This window comes from Chiloscyllium plagiosum, unplaced genomic scaffold, assembly GCF_037043375.1.
Source record: "Chiloscyllium plagiosum isolate Xiang-an unplaced genomic scaffold, Cpla_swu_hap1 HiC_scaffold_16, whole genome shotgun sequence".
Taxonomy (NCBI): Eukaryota; Metazoa; Chordata; class Chondrichthyes; order Orectolobiformes; family Hemiscylliidae; genus Chiloscyllium; species Chiloscyllium plagiosum.
In genome coordinates this window covers 71,486,920-71,505,264 of record NW_028270154.1, presented here as the reverse complement: position 1 = coordinate 71,505,264, position 18,345 = coordinate 71,486,920, and the positions used below count along the sequence as shown (strand labels likewise).

General features: G+C 43.1%; 1 protein-coding gene across 1 annotated transcript in view; it reads left to right on the top strand.

The window, feature by feature from the left end:
* LOC122556851 (soluble guanylate cyclase 88E-like) overlaps nt 1–18,345 on the top strand; it is a 117,653-nt gene that overhangs the window by 68,480 nt on the left and 30,828 nt on the right. Inside the window, exons 8-9 of the mRNA XM_087995053.1 lie at nt 2,735–2,891; nt 8,206–8,315. Of these exons, the coding sequence (XP_087851179.1) occupies nt 2,735–2,891; nt 8,206–8,315 (267 nt within the window). The remainder of the gene's footprint in view (nt 1–2,734; nt 2,892–8,205; nt 8,316–18,345) is intronic.

Sequence of the window (18,345 nt, the reverse complement as noted above, 5' to 3'; positions counted from 1 at the left end):
TTAGCCTATCGAGTCCACACTGACCCTCCAACAAGCATCCCACTTAACCCACCCCCTATAACCCTGTAATTCCCAAAGCTAATCCACCTAGCTCAGGTCACTGTTGATCTAGGGTTTTGGCCAAGTTGGCTAGATGGAGTTGTCCTGTTTTCTTTTTGACAGTGGTTTTGATGCCTTCCAATAATCAATGAGAAAAAGAGACTTTGTCTTTTATCTTCAAACATGTAAGTATCAAGTGGATATTCTTCATCTGTGACCTTCACAGCAGACACTAGCTCAATAGAATTGGAACAACAGGCAAGCCCTCCGAGACCCTGCTGCAGTCAGTTTTGAAACTGCTTGTCATGTGTAGTTTTGGAACCGGAGAACAAAACACGTCAAGGCCACAGTAATCTTCTCCCTTGCCTCCTTCAGTATCCTGGGATATATTCATTCATGGATATTGTTTAAAGCACCCAACATCTCTTTCTTAATATCAACATGCCCTAGAATAGCAACATGCTTCTCCCTAATCTTACCCTCATCCACCTCCTTCTCCTTGGTAAATAGTGTTGTATTAAGGTTCTCACTCACTTCCTCTGGCTCCACACATAAATTCCCTCCTTTGTCCTATAGCTACTTTCTTGTTCCTGATGAATGTACATCATGGCTTGGAATCTTCCAGAATTCCAATTTTCAAGGTCATTTCATGGCCCCTTTTACCTGCCCTTATTCCTTGCTTAAGGTCTTTATATTCCTCAAGGACCTCCTCTAATTTCAGCTTGCTAAATCTTACATATGTTTTTTTTTTCTTTTGAACTAAACCTTTAATATCTCTTGTCATCTAACATTCCCAAATTTTGCCATCCTTCGCTTTCATCCTCACAGGAAATGCTGGTCTCAAATTCTGATTGTCTGGCCTTTAAAAGATACCCACATGTCAGATGTGGATTTACTCCCAAAAATCCACCCCAATCTAATTTCTTCAGTTCCTGCCTAACACTCTCATAATTAACTTTCAGCCAATGTACAACACCTCATCTTCTGCCTACAGCCCGGACTCAACAGCGAGTTCTCCAATATCACATAGCTTCCCTTCTCATCCCCCGACTCCCTTCCTAGCCCCTCCCATTTCTCTGACTGGCACTTCCAGCTATCAACCGGATTAATTCCTCCCATCGACCAACCAGATCGTACCCTGTACTCATGTTCACCAATCCCCACCTCACTGTCCCTCCCTCTCCCCAACCAAAACCCTCCTCCACCCACTTTATCTGCAGTTCCCCTTACACCAACTCCCAGTCCTGAAGAAGGATTACACCTGAAATGTTGACTTCTCCACCTCCTGATGCTGTTGCCTGCTGTGTTCTTCCTGCTTGTCTACAGCAAAGTTAACATTCACCCAAGGACCAGTCTTATTCTTATCTATAATTATCACCACTACCCCAAAATGCTCCCTCACTATAATTTTGCTCACCTAGCCAGGCTTATTCCCCAAAACAAGATCTACTACAGCTCCTTCCCAGTTGGACTATTTCCATATTGTTTCAAGGAACCTTCCTGGGTGCACCGAACAAATTCTGCCTCATCTAAGTCCCTGGCAGTAAGGATGTCCCAGTCAATGTTGGGTAATTTTAAGTCCCTCACTACAACAAACCCTAAAAACTCTATTGATTTTATGTTTCCCTGATCTGCCTGCATATCCCACTGACTTTTGGGAGGCCTACAGTATAACTCCATCATAGTGAATGCCCCTTTCTTATTCCTAACGTTCAACCAAAGTACTTTGCTGGATGGGCCCTCCATGATGTCATCTCTTCGTGTAGCTCTTTAATGAGTCATGCATCTCCCCAATGACTTTTACATCTTTTTCATCCACATCTGAAACAAATAAACCTTGGAAGATTAAGCTGCCAGACCTGCCCTTCTTTCAACCAGGTTTCACATCGTAGTCCCATATATTAATCCAGGCTCTATCTGTTATACTCCACACATTATAATAAATACACTTCAGACTGCCAGGCCCATCATGTTCATTACTCTAGTCCTGCCTGTTCACTGACTTGATTGAACCTCTACTGCTCCTCAATCACTCCACTTGCTGATGTACTGCTCTGATTCCCACCCCTTGCCACACCAGTTTAAACCCAACAAACACCAACAAGCCTCCCTGCAAGTATATTGGTGCCCCCACCTGTTTAGGTGGGGACCAGTAACCGAGTCACTTTCTGTAAAGGAATACCTGAAAGCACCCCCTTCAAGCTGGGGTTAAATTCTAATCTGTACAGTATTAATGAAAGCATCATCATGACCTCAGTCTTGCATTTATTGGTTGTTAGCTTGTCTCAGTGGATAACACCCTCACCTCCCAGATCATAGACTTAGAATCATAGAGGTCTACAAGTGAAATATTTCCTTCATTTCTACTGTCTCCAGACCCCCTTGTAATTTTATAGTCTGCAATTAAATCTCTCCTTAGCTTCTTGTGTTCTGAAGAAAATTAGGTCAGTCTTTCCCAGACTTTCTCATCACAAAAATTCTCCAGTTCCAGCAACACCCAGGTAAATTTCTATCAAACGCTCTTGAATCCAATCACACCTTTCTGACTGTGGTCTGACTGAGTTTTATACAGTTTCAGTAGTTCACCTCCCCATCTGACATACCCTGCACTTACAGATGACACCAGGGGAGAGGATGTAATGGGTCAAGTTCAGAGATTAACGCTTAGGATATGTTTCTAACCCAATGTGTACAGGTTGAGACGATCGGAGATGCATACATGGTTGTTGCAGGAGTCCCAGAAAAAACTAAATATCATGCCCACAACATCTGTGACATGGCTCTAGACATGGTTCGGTCAATAGATCACCTCAAAGATCCATCCACTGGGAATAACATCCAAATCCGTGTTGGTGAGTCCCACAGTGCAGGGAAAAAAGGATTACTGTGAAGTAGGAAGCACTGGTTGGTGGGAGTGGAAAATTGGAAATTATCTTAGGAATTGATGGGAATGCGAGAGTGTTAGGAAAAATTGGTGGTCAATGGGAGTAGGAAGTGTTGGGAATGATATTTGGGATTGCAAATGCTTGATGGTGGTGGTGATAATTGGTGGGAATCAGAATACTGGGAACTATTAGCGGGAATATTTTGAGGGACTGGGAATATTGATAATAATACATGGAAGTGCAGATAGTATGTGTGAGCCCAGCCAAAAGGTAGGAGTGAGGATAACAGGTGATATAGAGGATGTTCGGTGGGTGTGGGAATTTTGATGGAAGTAAGAATTCTTACTGGGGATGAGAAATGCTGAGAATGATAGGTGACAGTTGGAATGTTTATTGGGAATGGAATGTTGGGAATGATAGGAGGAAGTGAGTTAATTGGTGTGAATGTGGATAACAGGTGGGCATATGGACAAGAGGTGGTATAGAAACATAGTAAATACGTGTAGGAGTAGGCTATTCAGCCCTTTGAGCCTGCTCAACCATTCAACATGATCATGGTTGATCATGCAATTTCTGTATGCCATTCCGACCCCCACCCCCCCTACTCCTTGATCCCTTTAATCACAAGTGCCAAGTCCAGCTCCCTCTTGAACTAATGAACTGGCTCCAACAGCTTCCTGTGGGAGAGAATTCGACAGGTTCACAACTCTCTGAGTGAAGAAATTCTTCCTCATCTCAGGCCTGAATGGCTTACCCCTTATTCTTAGACTGTGATCCCTAGTTCTGGACTTCCCCAACAACGATAACATTCTCCCCCCATCTAGCCCTCCCAATCCCATTAGGATTTTATATGTTTCTATGAGATCCCCCCTCATTCTTCAAAATCCAGTGAGTGCAAGCCCAGTTGATTCAATCCTTCATATGTGATGTTGCGGATGGTTTAAACTAATATGACAGGGAGATGGGAACTAATAAAGCAGGGAGGGGGAGAGAAGTAAAGTGGGGACAGAAACAAAGGACAGAAAAGGGAAAAAGCGAATGTGGAAGGCAGAGAAACCAGATAAAAATCAAAAAGGGCCACATTTCACAATGATTCTAAAAGGGCAATAAATGTCAAGTAAATGAGCCTGAAGGCTCTATCTCTCAATGCAAGGAGCATTTGTAATAAGATGGAAGAATTAACTGTGCTGACAGTTATTAATAAATATGATGTAATTGGGATCTGAGACCTGGCATCAGGGTGACCAAGGATGGGAACTCTATGTCAGGGTTATTCAATTTTGAGGAAAGATGGCAATGGGAGGTGGGGTAGTGTTGCACATTAAGGAGGAGATTAACACAATAGTAAGGAAAGACATTAGCCTCAACGATGTGGAATCTGTATGGGAGGAGCTGCGGAACACCAAAGGGATGAAGATGTTGGTGGGAATTGTGTACAGACTAGCAAACAGTGGTTATGAGGCATCAAACAAGAAATTAGAGATGTGTACAGTAAGAGTACAACAGTTATGGGTGACTTCAATCTACATATTGATTGGACTAACCAAATTGGCAGCAATGCAATGGAGGAGAATTTTGTGGAATGTATGAGAGTTGGCTTCCTCAACCAATATGACAAGGAACCAACTGGAGAACAAGTCATCCTAGACTGGGTATTGTGTAACGAGAGGGGATTAATTAGCAACAAGATCCTTGAGGGAAGAGAGACCAAAATATGGTAGAATTCTTCATTCAGGTGGAGTGCGACACAGTTAAACCTGAGACTAAGGTCCTGAACTTAAAGAAAACTAATTTTGGTGGTATGAGGCATGCATTGGCTGGGGTAAACTGGCTAAGGATACTTAACGGATTAGTGGTGGATAGGCAATGGCAGGCATTTACAGAACACATGGATGGACTTCAATAATTGGACATCCCTGTCTGGTGTAAGGTGGCCTAACCATGGCTAACAAGGGATATCAGGAACAGTGGTAAAGCCAAAGCATATAAATTGGCCAGAAAAAGCAGCTAACACAACAACTGGGAGAAATTAAAAATTCAGCAGAGGAAGACAAAGTGTTTAATTCGGAAAGGGAAAGTAGAATACAATAGTAAGCTTACGGAAAATGTACAAACTGACTGCAAAAGCTTCTGTACATAGGTGAAGAGAAAAGGGCTGATAAAGACAACTGCAGGTCCCTTACATTTAGAATCAGGTGAATCATAATGAACAACAAAGAGATGGCAGACCAGTTGAGCAAGTACTTTGCATCTGTCTTTACGAAGGAAGACACAGGTAACTTTCAGGAAATGCTAGGGGTCAGAGGGTCAAGCATGAAGGAGGAACTGAGAAAATCCTTATTAGTCAGGAAATGGAATTGGGGAGATTGATGGGATTAAAACCCAATAACTCCCCAGAGCCTGATGCTCTGCATCCCAGAGTATTTTATGAAGTGGGAGTATTTTAGTGGGTGGCACGGTGGCACAGTGGTTAGCACTGCTGCCTCACAGCACCAGAGACCCGGGTTCAATTCCCGCCTCAGGCGACTGACTGTGTGGAATTTGCACATTCTCCCCGTGTCTGCGTGGGTTTTCTCTGGGTGCTCCGGTTTCCTCCCACAGTCCAAAAATGTGCAGATTAGGTGAATTGGCTATGCTAAATTGTCCGTAGTGTTAGGTGCAGGGGTAAATGTAGGGGAATGGGTCTGGGTGGGTGCGCTTCAGCGGGTCGGTGTGGACTTGTTGGGCTGAAGGGCCTGTTTCTACGGTGTAAGTAATCTAATCTAATCTAGAAGTGGCCATAGAAATAACAGATGCATTGGTGACCATTTTCCAACATTCTGTAGACACTGGAAGTGTTCCAATGGAATGGAGGGTAGCTAATGTAAATCCACTCTTTAAAAAAGGAGGCTGAGAGAAAATGGGGAATTTTAGATCATTTAGCCTGACATTGGTGAGGAAAATGGTGAAGTCAATTACTAATGAATTAATAACTTATAATTTGGAAATTAATGACAGAATTTGTCCAAGTCAGCATCAATTCACTAAAGGGAAATCATGCTTGACAAATCTTTTGGAATTTTTTGAGGATGTGACTATTAGAGTGAATTAGTAGATGTTGTGTATCTGGACTTGTGAAAGGCTTTTGGCAAGATTCTACACAAGAGATTAGGAAGGAAAATTAAAGCTCATGGTGTCAGAGGTAATATATTGACATGGATGGAGAACTGGCGGGCAGGCAGAAAGCCGAGAATTGGAATAAACGGGTCCTTTTCAGAGTGATAAATGGGATACGGGTCCTTTTCAGAGTGGCAGGCACTGATAAGTGGGATACTGGGACCTCAGCTGTTCACAATATACATTAATGATTTGGATGAAGGAATTGAGTAATATATCTCCAAATTTGTAGATGACACTAAACTGGGTGGCAGTGTGTGCTGTGAGGAGGCTGTTAAGAGGCTGCAGGGTGACTTGGACAGACTGACTGAGTGGGCAAATATTTGGTAATTGCAATGTAATGTGGACAAATATCCACTTTGGTCACAAAATCAGGAATGCAGATTTTTATCTGAATGGTGGCTGTTTAGGAAAAGGTGAGGTGACAGTGGCTGAAGGTTGACATGGAGGTGCAGCATTCTGGATCAGTGGTGCTGGAAGAGCACAGCAATTCAGGCAGCATCCGAGGACAGGCAAAATCGACGTTTCGGGCAAAAGCCCTTCATCAGGAATAAAGGCAGAGAGCCTGAAGCGTGGAGAGGTAAGCTAGAGGAGGGTGGGGGTGGGGAGAGAGAGACCCCAGGGCATCAGGGCACCCCTGAGGCAGGAATTGAACCCAGGTCTCTGGCGCTGTGAGGCAGCAGTGCTAACCACTGTGCCACTGTGCCACCGTGCCACCCAAAGTGTTTTGCATTTCTTATGCACTTTGTGCTGTGTATGATTGTGTAATTTGTGCTGTCCATGTAGCTCCCTCAGTTCTGGAGGAATACTGTCTCGTTTTTACTGTATCAGTTGTATACGGTACAAATGACAAGTAAAAAGCTGCTCTACTCTACTCTTCTCCACCGAAGGTTCACCAGACTGATTCGCAGGATGGCAGGACTGACATATGAGGAAAGATTGGGTTGACTGGGCTTGCACTCACTGGAATTTAGAAGAATGAGGGGGGAGCTCATTGAAACATACAAAATCCTGATGGGATTGTATAGGCTAGATGGGAAGAATGTTCCTGATGTTGGGGAAATCCAGAACTCGAGGTCACAACATAGGGGGCAAGCCATACTGGACTGAGGATCTCTTCACTCATAGAGTTGTGAACCCGTGGAATTCTCTCCCACAGGAAGCTGTTGGGTTGAGTTCATTATATATAGTCAAGAGGGAGCCGGACATGGCGGGGAGGGTGAGAATGGGACACTTGGATTTCATGATCATCCATGATCATATTGAAGGGCCTATTCCTGCACCTATTTTCTGTGTTTATCTGCTGACTGTGACATCATAGTTCAATTTCCTTCTACTTTGTCCTTGTGCCTTCAGCAGCTACAGTAGTTCACTCCTCACCCGACTGCCTTACCTCGTTGTTAATTGCCCTTCCCACCAAAGTCCAGTACTCACCAAAACCTATAGTTAATCCTCCAGCAGCACTTCAACCGCAAACCAGCTCTTCTTAAAATGGTCACTCCACTATAGCTTGCCACCTTTTAATTCACTCCTGGGCAGCCGCTGGTTGCTGAGCAGATTCCTCTCAGAATCCTCGTCCTCCTCCTCTATTGCTTCTCAGCAGTGCTCTCTGTTGGATGCTTTTGTACTGTTCATTGACAGCAGCTCACCTGTGCTCTCCTCCTTGGTCATGTTGACTGAGCCATCGCCTCCCAGAATCCTCCTCAGTTGCCTCTCAGCAGCACCATCTGTTGATCAAAGAATGTTTGGTAGGAGTGGGAATTCTTAGCGAGAGTGGGGAATGCTGGGAATGATAGTGGGAGTGGGAATGTTTGGTGGGAATGGAAATGTTAGGAATGGTAGGTGAGAGTGTGAATAATAGGTGGTATTGGAAATGTTTGGTGGAAGTTGAATTGCTGGAAATGATTGGTAGGAGTGGCCATGATTGATGGGAGTGGGAATGTTTGGTGGAAGATGGAATGTTTGGTGGAAGAGGGAATGTTGGGAATGATAGGAGTGTCGATGATAGTTGGCATTGAGGATGTTTGATGAGAGTTGGACTGATTATCGGAAGTGGGAATGTTGGGAATGAATGCTTGGAGTTCCACCGAGTTCCAACCTCACTTCCTTTTGTCTCGCTGACTAGGTATCCACTCTGGGATGGTAGTAGCAGGGGTGGTGGGTCACAGGATGCCACGGTTTGGACTGTATGGAGACACTGTCCACACTGCATCAGCCATGGAGAGTAATGGCAAGGTAAGTCTTCAGCATCTCGAACAAGGAAATACAATGTGTAACCTGTCCTTGCAATGTAGCCCTTTTAACTTGATATCACTTTGGATAATCTGCACTGTCCCCTCTCCCAGGCATGTCCATCCTTCCTGAACTGCTGTGTCCACATGTGAATACTGTACTGTTCTGTTTCTGAACACTTAAGTCTCTTTGTGTTCAATGTTATGATTGCAGCTAATGGCAATACTGAACAAGTCAGGTCTCAGTGTGCAATCTGGCTTTACAGGTCTTAAGTATTATTTTGTCTGTTTGATTACCATGTTAGTCAGTCATTGAATGCATTCACAAGAGGCTGCCAATGTACTTTTAACAAAAGAGCATATGTTTATTACACAAAAAAGAAAAAAAATGGTCAAAACTAAAAATATATATATAAAAAATAATAATTTTGAAAAACTTATCTTAAATAAAAAGAAAGATTCAACCTACTTTCCCAGAATACCCTTCACAGACCAGTGAAGTGTTACCCTTATTCGTCACTCTAAAGCTTGCATGATTAACGAGGTCACCAGTGTTTTGTTTCTGTGACTTGCTGCACATTCACCAGATTTGACTCTCTTTGTCTCTCCTTAGCACACAGGGACTAAACACTAACTCATTGACTTTTCTCATTGAAGTCTGAGGAAAAAAAATCAGGACTTTTGCCAGTTACTTTGTGATTTTGTGCATCTTTCAATATGGATCTATTCTTCTGAACTGAATCTGCTTCTGTCTCTCTCTAGATTAGAATTCTTAACTGAGTAAACAGTTCAGCAATTATCTACCAGATAGCTTGTCCACTCATTTTGTAAAATATTTTTTATAGGCTGGAAAAATTCCATGATAACCCATATTTTTGCTTCACTAGGTGCTATCTTGCCTTGACCCAAACGTAACACAAATATTTTTTATTCCAAATAGAATGATTTTACATTGATAAAGTCCATCCAAGTGTTACAAAAGTTGACACATCTCTGGCTCAATCAGTGAATGGAACTTGCCAGTTTCCTTTCACAAACAAATTGTTGTAACAAAACAATTTTCTAATTTTCTCAATATAATTCTCCAATTGTGGAATCAGATATGAATTCACTCTCATTAGGATGCTGACTTTGCATTAATCCCATGCACACTTGCTATGACTCAGCTGGTAGTATTGGCAGGATCACAGTAGGTGAGCTCCAACTACTGTGACTCAGGGTAATAATATCATTGTCCATTATGAACTCAATCTCTTCTCTCATTGAGCTAAATGCTCAGGTCCGTTTGGGATGGGCAATAAATGCTGACCTAGTCAACAATATTCACATGCCATCCACTAATTTAAATAGAGTCTATAAGGGCATATTTCTTTAATGAAAAACACATCCCTACATTAACTTCATCTACAGCTGAAATTTATCTCCTGGCCTATTTACAAAATGTGATTAGTGAGTACATAAAAACTTATAGAAGTCATTTTGATAGTTTTTGGGAGAATAGTTTGCAGTCTTAAACACTTCTGTATTATCCAATCTGAGTGAACAAAGAACAAAGAAGAACAAAGAAAAGTACAGCACAGGAACAGGTCCTTCGGCCCATGAAGCCTCTGCTGCCACATGACACCTTTCTATTCTAAAATCATTTTGCCTCCACATGGTTCCGATCCTTCTATTCCCATGCCTATTCGTGTCTCTGTCAAGATGCCTCTTAAGCGTTGCCATTGTATCTGCTTCTATCACATCCTTTGTCAACACATTCCAGGCCTTAACACCTTTTGTGTTAAAAAAGAACTTGCCTCTCATATCTCCTTTAAATTTTCCCTCTTCTGTCCTATGAAAACAATTGATAAACGTTCACGGAATACAGGGAGAACTAGCTATTTGGATACAGAACTGGCTCAAAAGGTAGAAGACAGAGGGTGGTGGTGGAGGGTTGTTTTTCAGACTGGAGGCCTGAGACCAGTGGAGTGCCACAAGGATTGGTGCTGGGCCCTCTACTTTTTGTCATTTATATAAATGATTTGGATGCGAGCATAAGAGGTACAGTTAGTACATTTGCAGATGACACCAAAATTGGAGGTGTAGTGGACAGTGGATAATCTGACAGTTATCTCAGATTACAACAGAATCTTGACCAGATGGGCCAATGGGCTGAGAAATGGCAGATGGAGTTTAATTGTGAAGTGCTGTATTTTGGGAAAGCAAATCTTTGCAGGATTTATACACTTAATGGGCTAGGGAGTGTTGCTGAACAAAGAGACCTTGGAGTGCAGGTTCATAGCTCCTTGAAAGTGGAGTCGCAGATAGTGAAGAAGGCATTTGGTATGCTTTCCTTTATTGGTCAGATGATCGAGTACAGGTGTTGGGAGGTCATATTGCGGCTGTATAGGACATTGGTTAGGCCACTGTTGGAATATTGTGTGTAATTCTGGTCTCCTTCCTATCAGAAAGATGTTGTGAAACTTGAAAGTGTTCAGAAAAGATTTACAAGGATGTTACCAGGGTTGGAGGATTCAAGCTATAGGGAGAGGCTGAACAGGCTGGGGCTGTCTTCCCTGGAGCGTCGGAAGCTGAGGGGTAACCTTATATAGGTTTACAAAATTATGAGGGGCATGGATAGGGTTAAATAGGCAAAGTGTTTTCCCTGGGGTCGGGGAGTCCAGAACTAGAGGGCATAGGTTTAGGGTGAGAGGGGAAAGATATAAAAGATACCTACGGGCAACGTTTTCATGCAGAGGGTGGTATGGGTATGGAATGAGCTGCCAGAGGAAGTGGTGGAGGCTGGTACAATTGCAACATTTAAGAGGCATTTGGATGGTTATATGAATAGGTAGGGTTTGGAGGGATATAGGTCGCGTGCTGGCAGGTGGGACTAGATTGGGTTGGGATAGCTGGTCGGCATGGATGGGTTGGACCGAAGGGTCTGTTTCAATGCTGTACATCTCTATGACTCTATGACTCTAATTGATACTTCAACGATGGGAAAAAGACTATTCTATGCATGCTTCTCATAATTTTGCCCCACTGCTTCCAATGTTCAAGTGAAAACAAATCAAGTTTGTTCAATCTATCCTCATGGCTGATACCCTCCAAATCAAGCAACACCCTAATAACCCTTGTCTATATCCTCTCAAAAACTTAGGTAGTGTGGCAACTAGGAGTGATGCAACACTCCAAGCGTGGCCTAACTGAAGTTCTATACAACTGCAACATGACTTGTCAATTTTTATACTCATTGTCCCAATTGATTTAGGCAAATGTCTTCTTGACCACCTTATCTACTTGTGGGTAACTCAATCAGATTTCTGAGACATGACCTCGCATGCACAAAGAAATCCTGCCTATTTCTAATAAGCCCACATATTTCCAAATGTGAGTAAATCCTGTTCCTCAGAATTTTCTTCAATAATTTCCCTACCACTGATCTGAGGCTCACCAGCCTGTAATTTCTTGGATTGTTCCTGTTCCCCTTCTTAAACAAAGCAACAATATTGGGTATTCTCCAGTCTTCTGGGACCTCTCCTGCAAAGAGTTTATAAAGGTTTCGTACAAGGCCCCAACAGTTTCTTTCCTTGCCCCCCTCGGAATTCTTGTATGGATCCCATCAGGTCCAGAAGACTTGACTACGGACTTGACTACCTAATGTTTTTCAAAACACTTAACACCTCCTCCCTTTTTACATTGCATGCCTTAGAAAATGAAAATACTTATCTTGAGACTCACCTCCTTCTCCTTTATGACGTGGAGATGCCGGTGTTGGACTGGGGCAGACAAAGTCATAAGTCAGACAACAACAGATTATAGTCCAACAGGTTTGTTTGAAATAGGACCATAAAACCATAAGGCATAGGAGCTGAAATTAGGCCATTCAGCCCATCAAGTCTGCTCTGTCATTCAATCATGGCTGATAAGTTTCTCAATCCCATTCTCCTGCTTTCTCCCCCATAATCCTTGATTTCCTGAAGAACCTATCCATCTCAGTATTAAATATACTCAATGATCTGGCCTCCACAGCCTTCCGGGGCAATGAATTCTGTAGATTCACCAATCTCTGGCCAAAGATATTTCTCCTTATCTCCATTCTAAAAGGTCTTCCCTTGACCCTTATCTTACTCAGCAACCTCTTGTGTGGCACCTTGTCAAAGGCCTTCTTGAAATCCTGGTAGATAACATCCATTGGCTCACCTTGGTGTAACCTGCTTGTTACTTCCTCAAAGAATTCTAGCAGATTCCTCAGGCATTACCTCCCCTTGATGAAACCATGCTGACTTTGCCCTATTTTACCATATCCTTTCAAGTATTCAGAAATCTCATCCTTCACAATGGATTCCAGGTTAGGCTAATCAGGTCTGTAATTTTCCATCTTTTGCCTTACCCCCTTTTTAAACAGGGGTGTCACGTTAACAATTCTCCAGTCCTCTGGGACTCTTTCTGATTCTAGAGATTCCTAAAAGTTCACCACTAATGCTTCAGCTATCTCACTTAGAACTCTGGGGTGTACTCCATCTAGTCCACTTTCAGGCCATTCCATTTTTCTAGCACCTTCTCCTTGGCGATGGCCAACTTACTTGGCTCTGCTCCCTCACTCTCTTGAATTTTTGGGATATTACTCATTTCTTCCACCATGAAGACTGATGCAAAGTAATTATTCAGTTGCTAGCCATTTCTTTGTTTTCCACTACTATCTCTTCAGCATCATTTTCCAGCAGCCCAATGTCCAAGTTTGTCTCTTTTTTGCCCTTTATATTACTGCCTAACTTACCCTCATATTTAATCCTCTCCCTCCTTATTTCGTTTTTTATTGCCCTCTGTTGGTCTTTGTAAGCTTCCCAATCCTCTGGTTTCCCACTGCCCTTTGCCACATTATATGCTTCCTCTTTTCCTTTTATGCTATCCCTGACTTCCCTAGTCAGCAATGGTTGCCTCATCCTCCCTGTACCATGCTTCTTTTATCTCAGGATGAATCTCTGTTGTGTCTCCTGAATTATTCCCAGAAACTCCTGCCATTGCTGTTCCACTGTCTTTCCTGTTGGGTCCTCTCCCAGTCAATTCTATCCAGCTACTCCCTCATGCCTCTGTATTTGCCTTTATTCAGCTGTAATACCGTTACCCCTGATTCTATCTTCTCCCTCTCAAATTGCAGAGTAAATTCAATCATATTATGATCACTGCCTCCTCAGGATTCCTTCACCTTAAGCTCCCTTATCAAGTCTGCCTCATTGCACAAAACTAAATCCAGAATTGCCTGTTCCCTATGGGCGCCACACAAGCTGCTCCAAACAGCCATCTCGTAGACATTCCACAAATTCTTTTTCTTGCGAACCACGACTAACCCGATTTTTCCAGTTCACCTGCATATTGAAATCCCCGATGATTACTGTAGCTTTCCCTTTCCTATACATCTTTTCTATCTCCTGGTGTATCTTGCACCCCAGCTCCTGACAACTGTTTGAAGGCCTGTACATTATTCCAACTATGTTTTATTTTATCTTTGCAGTTCCTCAATTCTACCCACACAGATTCTACACCATCTGACCCTACTTCATTTCTTACTATTGATTTAATTTAATTCCTTATTAATAAGGCAACCCCATCCCCTCTGCCCATTTGCTTATCTTTTTGATAGGATGTATATCTTTGAATAGTTAGCTCTCTTGCAGAATATGTCTCTGTGATGCCCACCACATCATATCTGCCAATTTCGATCTGTGCCAAGAGCTCATTTACCTTATTCCTTATACTGCGTGCATTCAGATATAACACTTTCATCCCTCTTCTCATTATCATTCATTTGTCCAGTGTGCTTAAAGTTTGATTGCTAACCCTTTCCATACCCTCTGTCGTATTTGTGTCTGTGCTGGAGATTTTAATAACCTCTCCTGTGTTCTGCACTCTTACCTCCTCCTTTAATTTGGGTTTTCTAATTTCTCTAATTTCCCCCATCACTGAACCATCCCCCCCAACCCCACCACCAACCCCATTTAGTTAAAGCCCTGTATATAGCTGGAGTTATGCTATTCATTAGGACTCTGGTCCCAGCATGGTTCAGATGAAAACTGTCCCATCAGAACAGGTCCCTTCTTCCCCAGTACTGGTGCCAATGTCCCATGAGTTCAAACCCATTTCTCTCAAACCAATCTTTGAGCCAACCATTTACCTGCTTATTCTTATTGACCCTGTGCCAATTAGCTCTTGGCTCAGGTAGTAATCCATAGATTATCATATTCTTGGTTTACTTTCTAATTTAGCTCCTAGCTGTTCATACTCCCTTAGCAGAACCTCTGCCCTAGTTTTATCTATGCCATTACATATGTGGGAGCACGACCACTGGATCTTTACCCTCTCACTCCAAGTTCCTCTGTAGTCCAGATGAGCTATCCCAAACCCGAGCACCAGGCAGAAACACAACATTTGGTACTTTCAATCCTGGTCACAGAGAACAGTGTCTATGCCTATAGCTATACTATCCGCATTTACAACAACATTTCTCTTCTCCAGTCTCCACCACCATCTTGAATGGTTTCCTGCATCATGGTGCTGCTGTCAGTCGGCTCATTCTCCCTGCAGTTCCCATTCCCATCCACACAAAGACCAAAGCTCTTGAACAACAGGTGGAGCTGAGGCTCCTGCACCCTTCTCTCCCTCCTGGATCCCTCTACCTGTCTCACTGTCAGCCTGTCCCTGACCACTGGCTGAATTCGAGCTAGTCTAAGGGGTATGACTGTCTCCTGAAACACAGCGTCCAGGTAACTTTCCAGCTCCCTCATGTGTCGCAATGTTTGAAGCTCAGATTCCAGCTCATCGACTCTGAGCTGGAGTTCTTCCAGCAATCAACAGTTACTGCAGACATGGTCAGTGGGAACCACAATGGTGTCCACCACCTTCCACATACAGAAACAAAACATCACCCGATCATCATCCTTATTTTACTTAATTAGTTTTTAAAATTTTTTTAACTGTTTTTGTATTGCTGTTTATGCAATTGTAACTAGTAAGTAAGTTGCAACCAATAAATTAACAAGATTCAATTTAATACAAATCCGAAGTTAGCAGACCCCTTAGTGGCCAATCAAATCACAGCCCTACTGCGACATTATTCTTCAGTTTCCCCCTCAGAATCAGAATCTCTTACCTTCCCAGGTTGCTCTCTGTTCACTCCCGCTCAGCTCTGGTCCCGAAGTTTCGGAGTGCTGCCCCTTCATGAGGTGAAGTGAAAGAGAAGCAGACACACACAGAATTTATAGGCAGAGAGATCAAAATATCATACCAATGGTGTGGCTGTAGTGTCGGCAGGGACAGGCCAAATAATAAGTCTCTGCAGGTGATCAAGAGTTTCAGGCGGTGTGAGTAAAGGGCCAATAGCTGAATAACTCTCGAAGGGGATGACCTATAATCCGATTAAATGAGACAGAGAGATAATTACAAAAAATTAAAAATAAGGTGGTGATGGAAACAAGCCAAAATACTGTAATGACATAATACTTACCATGTTATTCCAGTCATTTGGTTTGTCTCCAGCGCCACATAGTTTTTAATTCTTTATAATTATCTCTCTCCTTTACGAATACTGATACAAAGTATCTCACCCACTTTCTCTGGCTCTTCACAAAAATTCCCTCCTTTGTTCTTCAGTAGACTTACCTTTTATCTCGTTATACCTCTGCTCCTTATTTATGTATAAAATGCCCTGGGATTTTCCATAATTCTGTTCGCCAGGAACCTGCCATGGTCCTTTTTCACCCTCTTTACTCATTGTTTAAGTTCCTTCCTGCAATCATTATCTCCTTCAAGGGCTCAGTCTGTATTCAGTTTCCTAAACGTTATGTATGATTCCTTTTTCTTTTTCTAGATTGGAATGGTGCTGGAAAAGCACAGCAGGTCAGGCAGCATCCGAGGAGCAGGAAAATCAACGTTTCGGGCAAAAGCCCTTCATCAGGACTTTTTCTTTTTGACTAAGCACACAATTTCTTTTGTCATTCAAGATTCTTAAAACTTACCATCCTTATCTTTCATTTTCATAGGAAGAAGCTGTTCCTGAACTCTAATCAACTGGCTTTTAAAAAAAATCCCACATGATAGGTGTGGATTTACCCAAACAACCACCTCCAACCTACATCCCCCAGGTCCTGCCCAATATTGTCATATTAAGCCTTCCGCCTACTTTAATACTTTCACCTTAGGACCTGGGTTCCCCAGTTGGACTATGCTTCAAGAAATCATCCTGGGTGCGCCTAACAAATTCCCCCCATCCAACCCCTGGCACTAAAGAAGTCCCAGTCAATATTGGGGAAGTTAAAATCATCCACCAAAACAACCCTGTTGTTTTTTTACATTTTTCTATAATCTCTCTACATCTCTGTTCCTCTATCACCCATTTGCTGTTGGAAGGCCCATTGTACAATCCCATCAAAGTGATTGTACCCTTCCAATTCCTGAGGTGTCCTCTCTCAATACAGCTGGGATAATCTCCCTTATTAAAAAATGTAACACCTCACCTCTTTTACGTTCTTCTCTACCTTGCCTGAAAAATCTAAATCCCAGAATGTAAAGCCGCCACTCTTGTCCCGTTCTGAAGCAAGTCTCTGCAGTAGATGCAATGTCAAAGTTACCTCAAGATTTCTAGCTCGAGTGCTGGTTGCTATAGTTGTGGGTATGTTCTCCGAGCTGGGAAGTTGATTTGCAGACGTTTTGTCCTCTGTCTGGGTGGCATCTTCAGTGCTTTGGAGCCTCCTGTGAAGTGCTGCTGTACTGTGCATTCTGGAATTTATTTGGTTCTGTTTCTGCTGTTTCTGGTTGTTTGTTGCAGTGGCTGGTATATGGGATGTAGGGCAACGTGCTTGTTGATGAAGTCTGTGGGTGAGTGCCCTGCTTCTCGCAATTCTCTGGCTGTCCTCTGTTGAGCTTGTCCAATGTTCATTGTGTTGTCCAAGTCGAATTTGTGGTCCTTTTCATCTGTGTCTATGGCTACTTGGGACAGCTGGTCGTGGCATTTAATGGTTAGTTGGTATTCATGGATGGAGATTGCTAGTTCATAGAATCCCTACAGTGTGGGAACCCCCGACCCTTCGGCCTAACAAGCCCATACTGGCCCTCCGAAGAGTAACGCACCCAGATCCATTCCCCAACCCTACCCTACATTTACTCTGACTAATGCACCTAACCTACACAACCTAACCAGGTGAATTGGCCATGCAAAATTGCCCGTAGTGTTAGGTAAGGGGTAAATGTAGGAGTATGGGTGGGTTACGCTTCGGCAGGTCGGTGTGGACTTGTTGGGCCGAAGGGCCTGTTTCCACACTGTAATGTAATGTAATCTAATCACTATGGGACAACTTAGGTATGGCCAATTCACCTAACCTGCATATCTTTGGACTGTGGGAGGAAACCAGATCACCTGGAGGAAACCCACGCAGACTCGGGGAGAATATGCAAACTTCACACAGGCAGTCGCCTGAGGTTGGAATCGAACCTGGGTACTGGCACTAAGAGGCAGCAGTGCTAATCACTGGGTCACCGTGCCACACTATGTCTGCCTGTTTGTCCTACACAGTGTTTAGTGCAGTCTTTGCATGGAATCGTGTAAATTACGTTACTCTTGCACATGATGGGTGTGGGGTCTTTTGTCCTGGTAAGGTGTTGAATGAGTGCAGCTGTCAGTTTATGAGCTGTCATGAATCCCAGTGTTCAGAGAAGTCTGGCTGTCAGATCCGAGACATGTTTTATGTAAGGTAACATTGCTAGTGAGTTAGATTGAGGCATGTCCTCGTCACGTTGTTTGTCTGTTAAGCATCTGTGGATGAAATTGCAGGGATATCTGTCCTTGGTGAATACTCTGTAGAAGTGTTCTTCTTGTTCCCTTTGTAGGTTGGGAGTGCTGTAGTGTGTTGTAGCCCTTTTGAACAGTGCAGCATCTCTTGTGTGTATTCGGGTGATTGCTGTTGCACATTGACCCGGACCCAATATATTGGCCAGTACAAAAAACACTTCCGGAACTGCCGACCAGAAGCAGCAGGAATGGAACCAAATAAATTCCA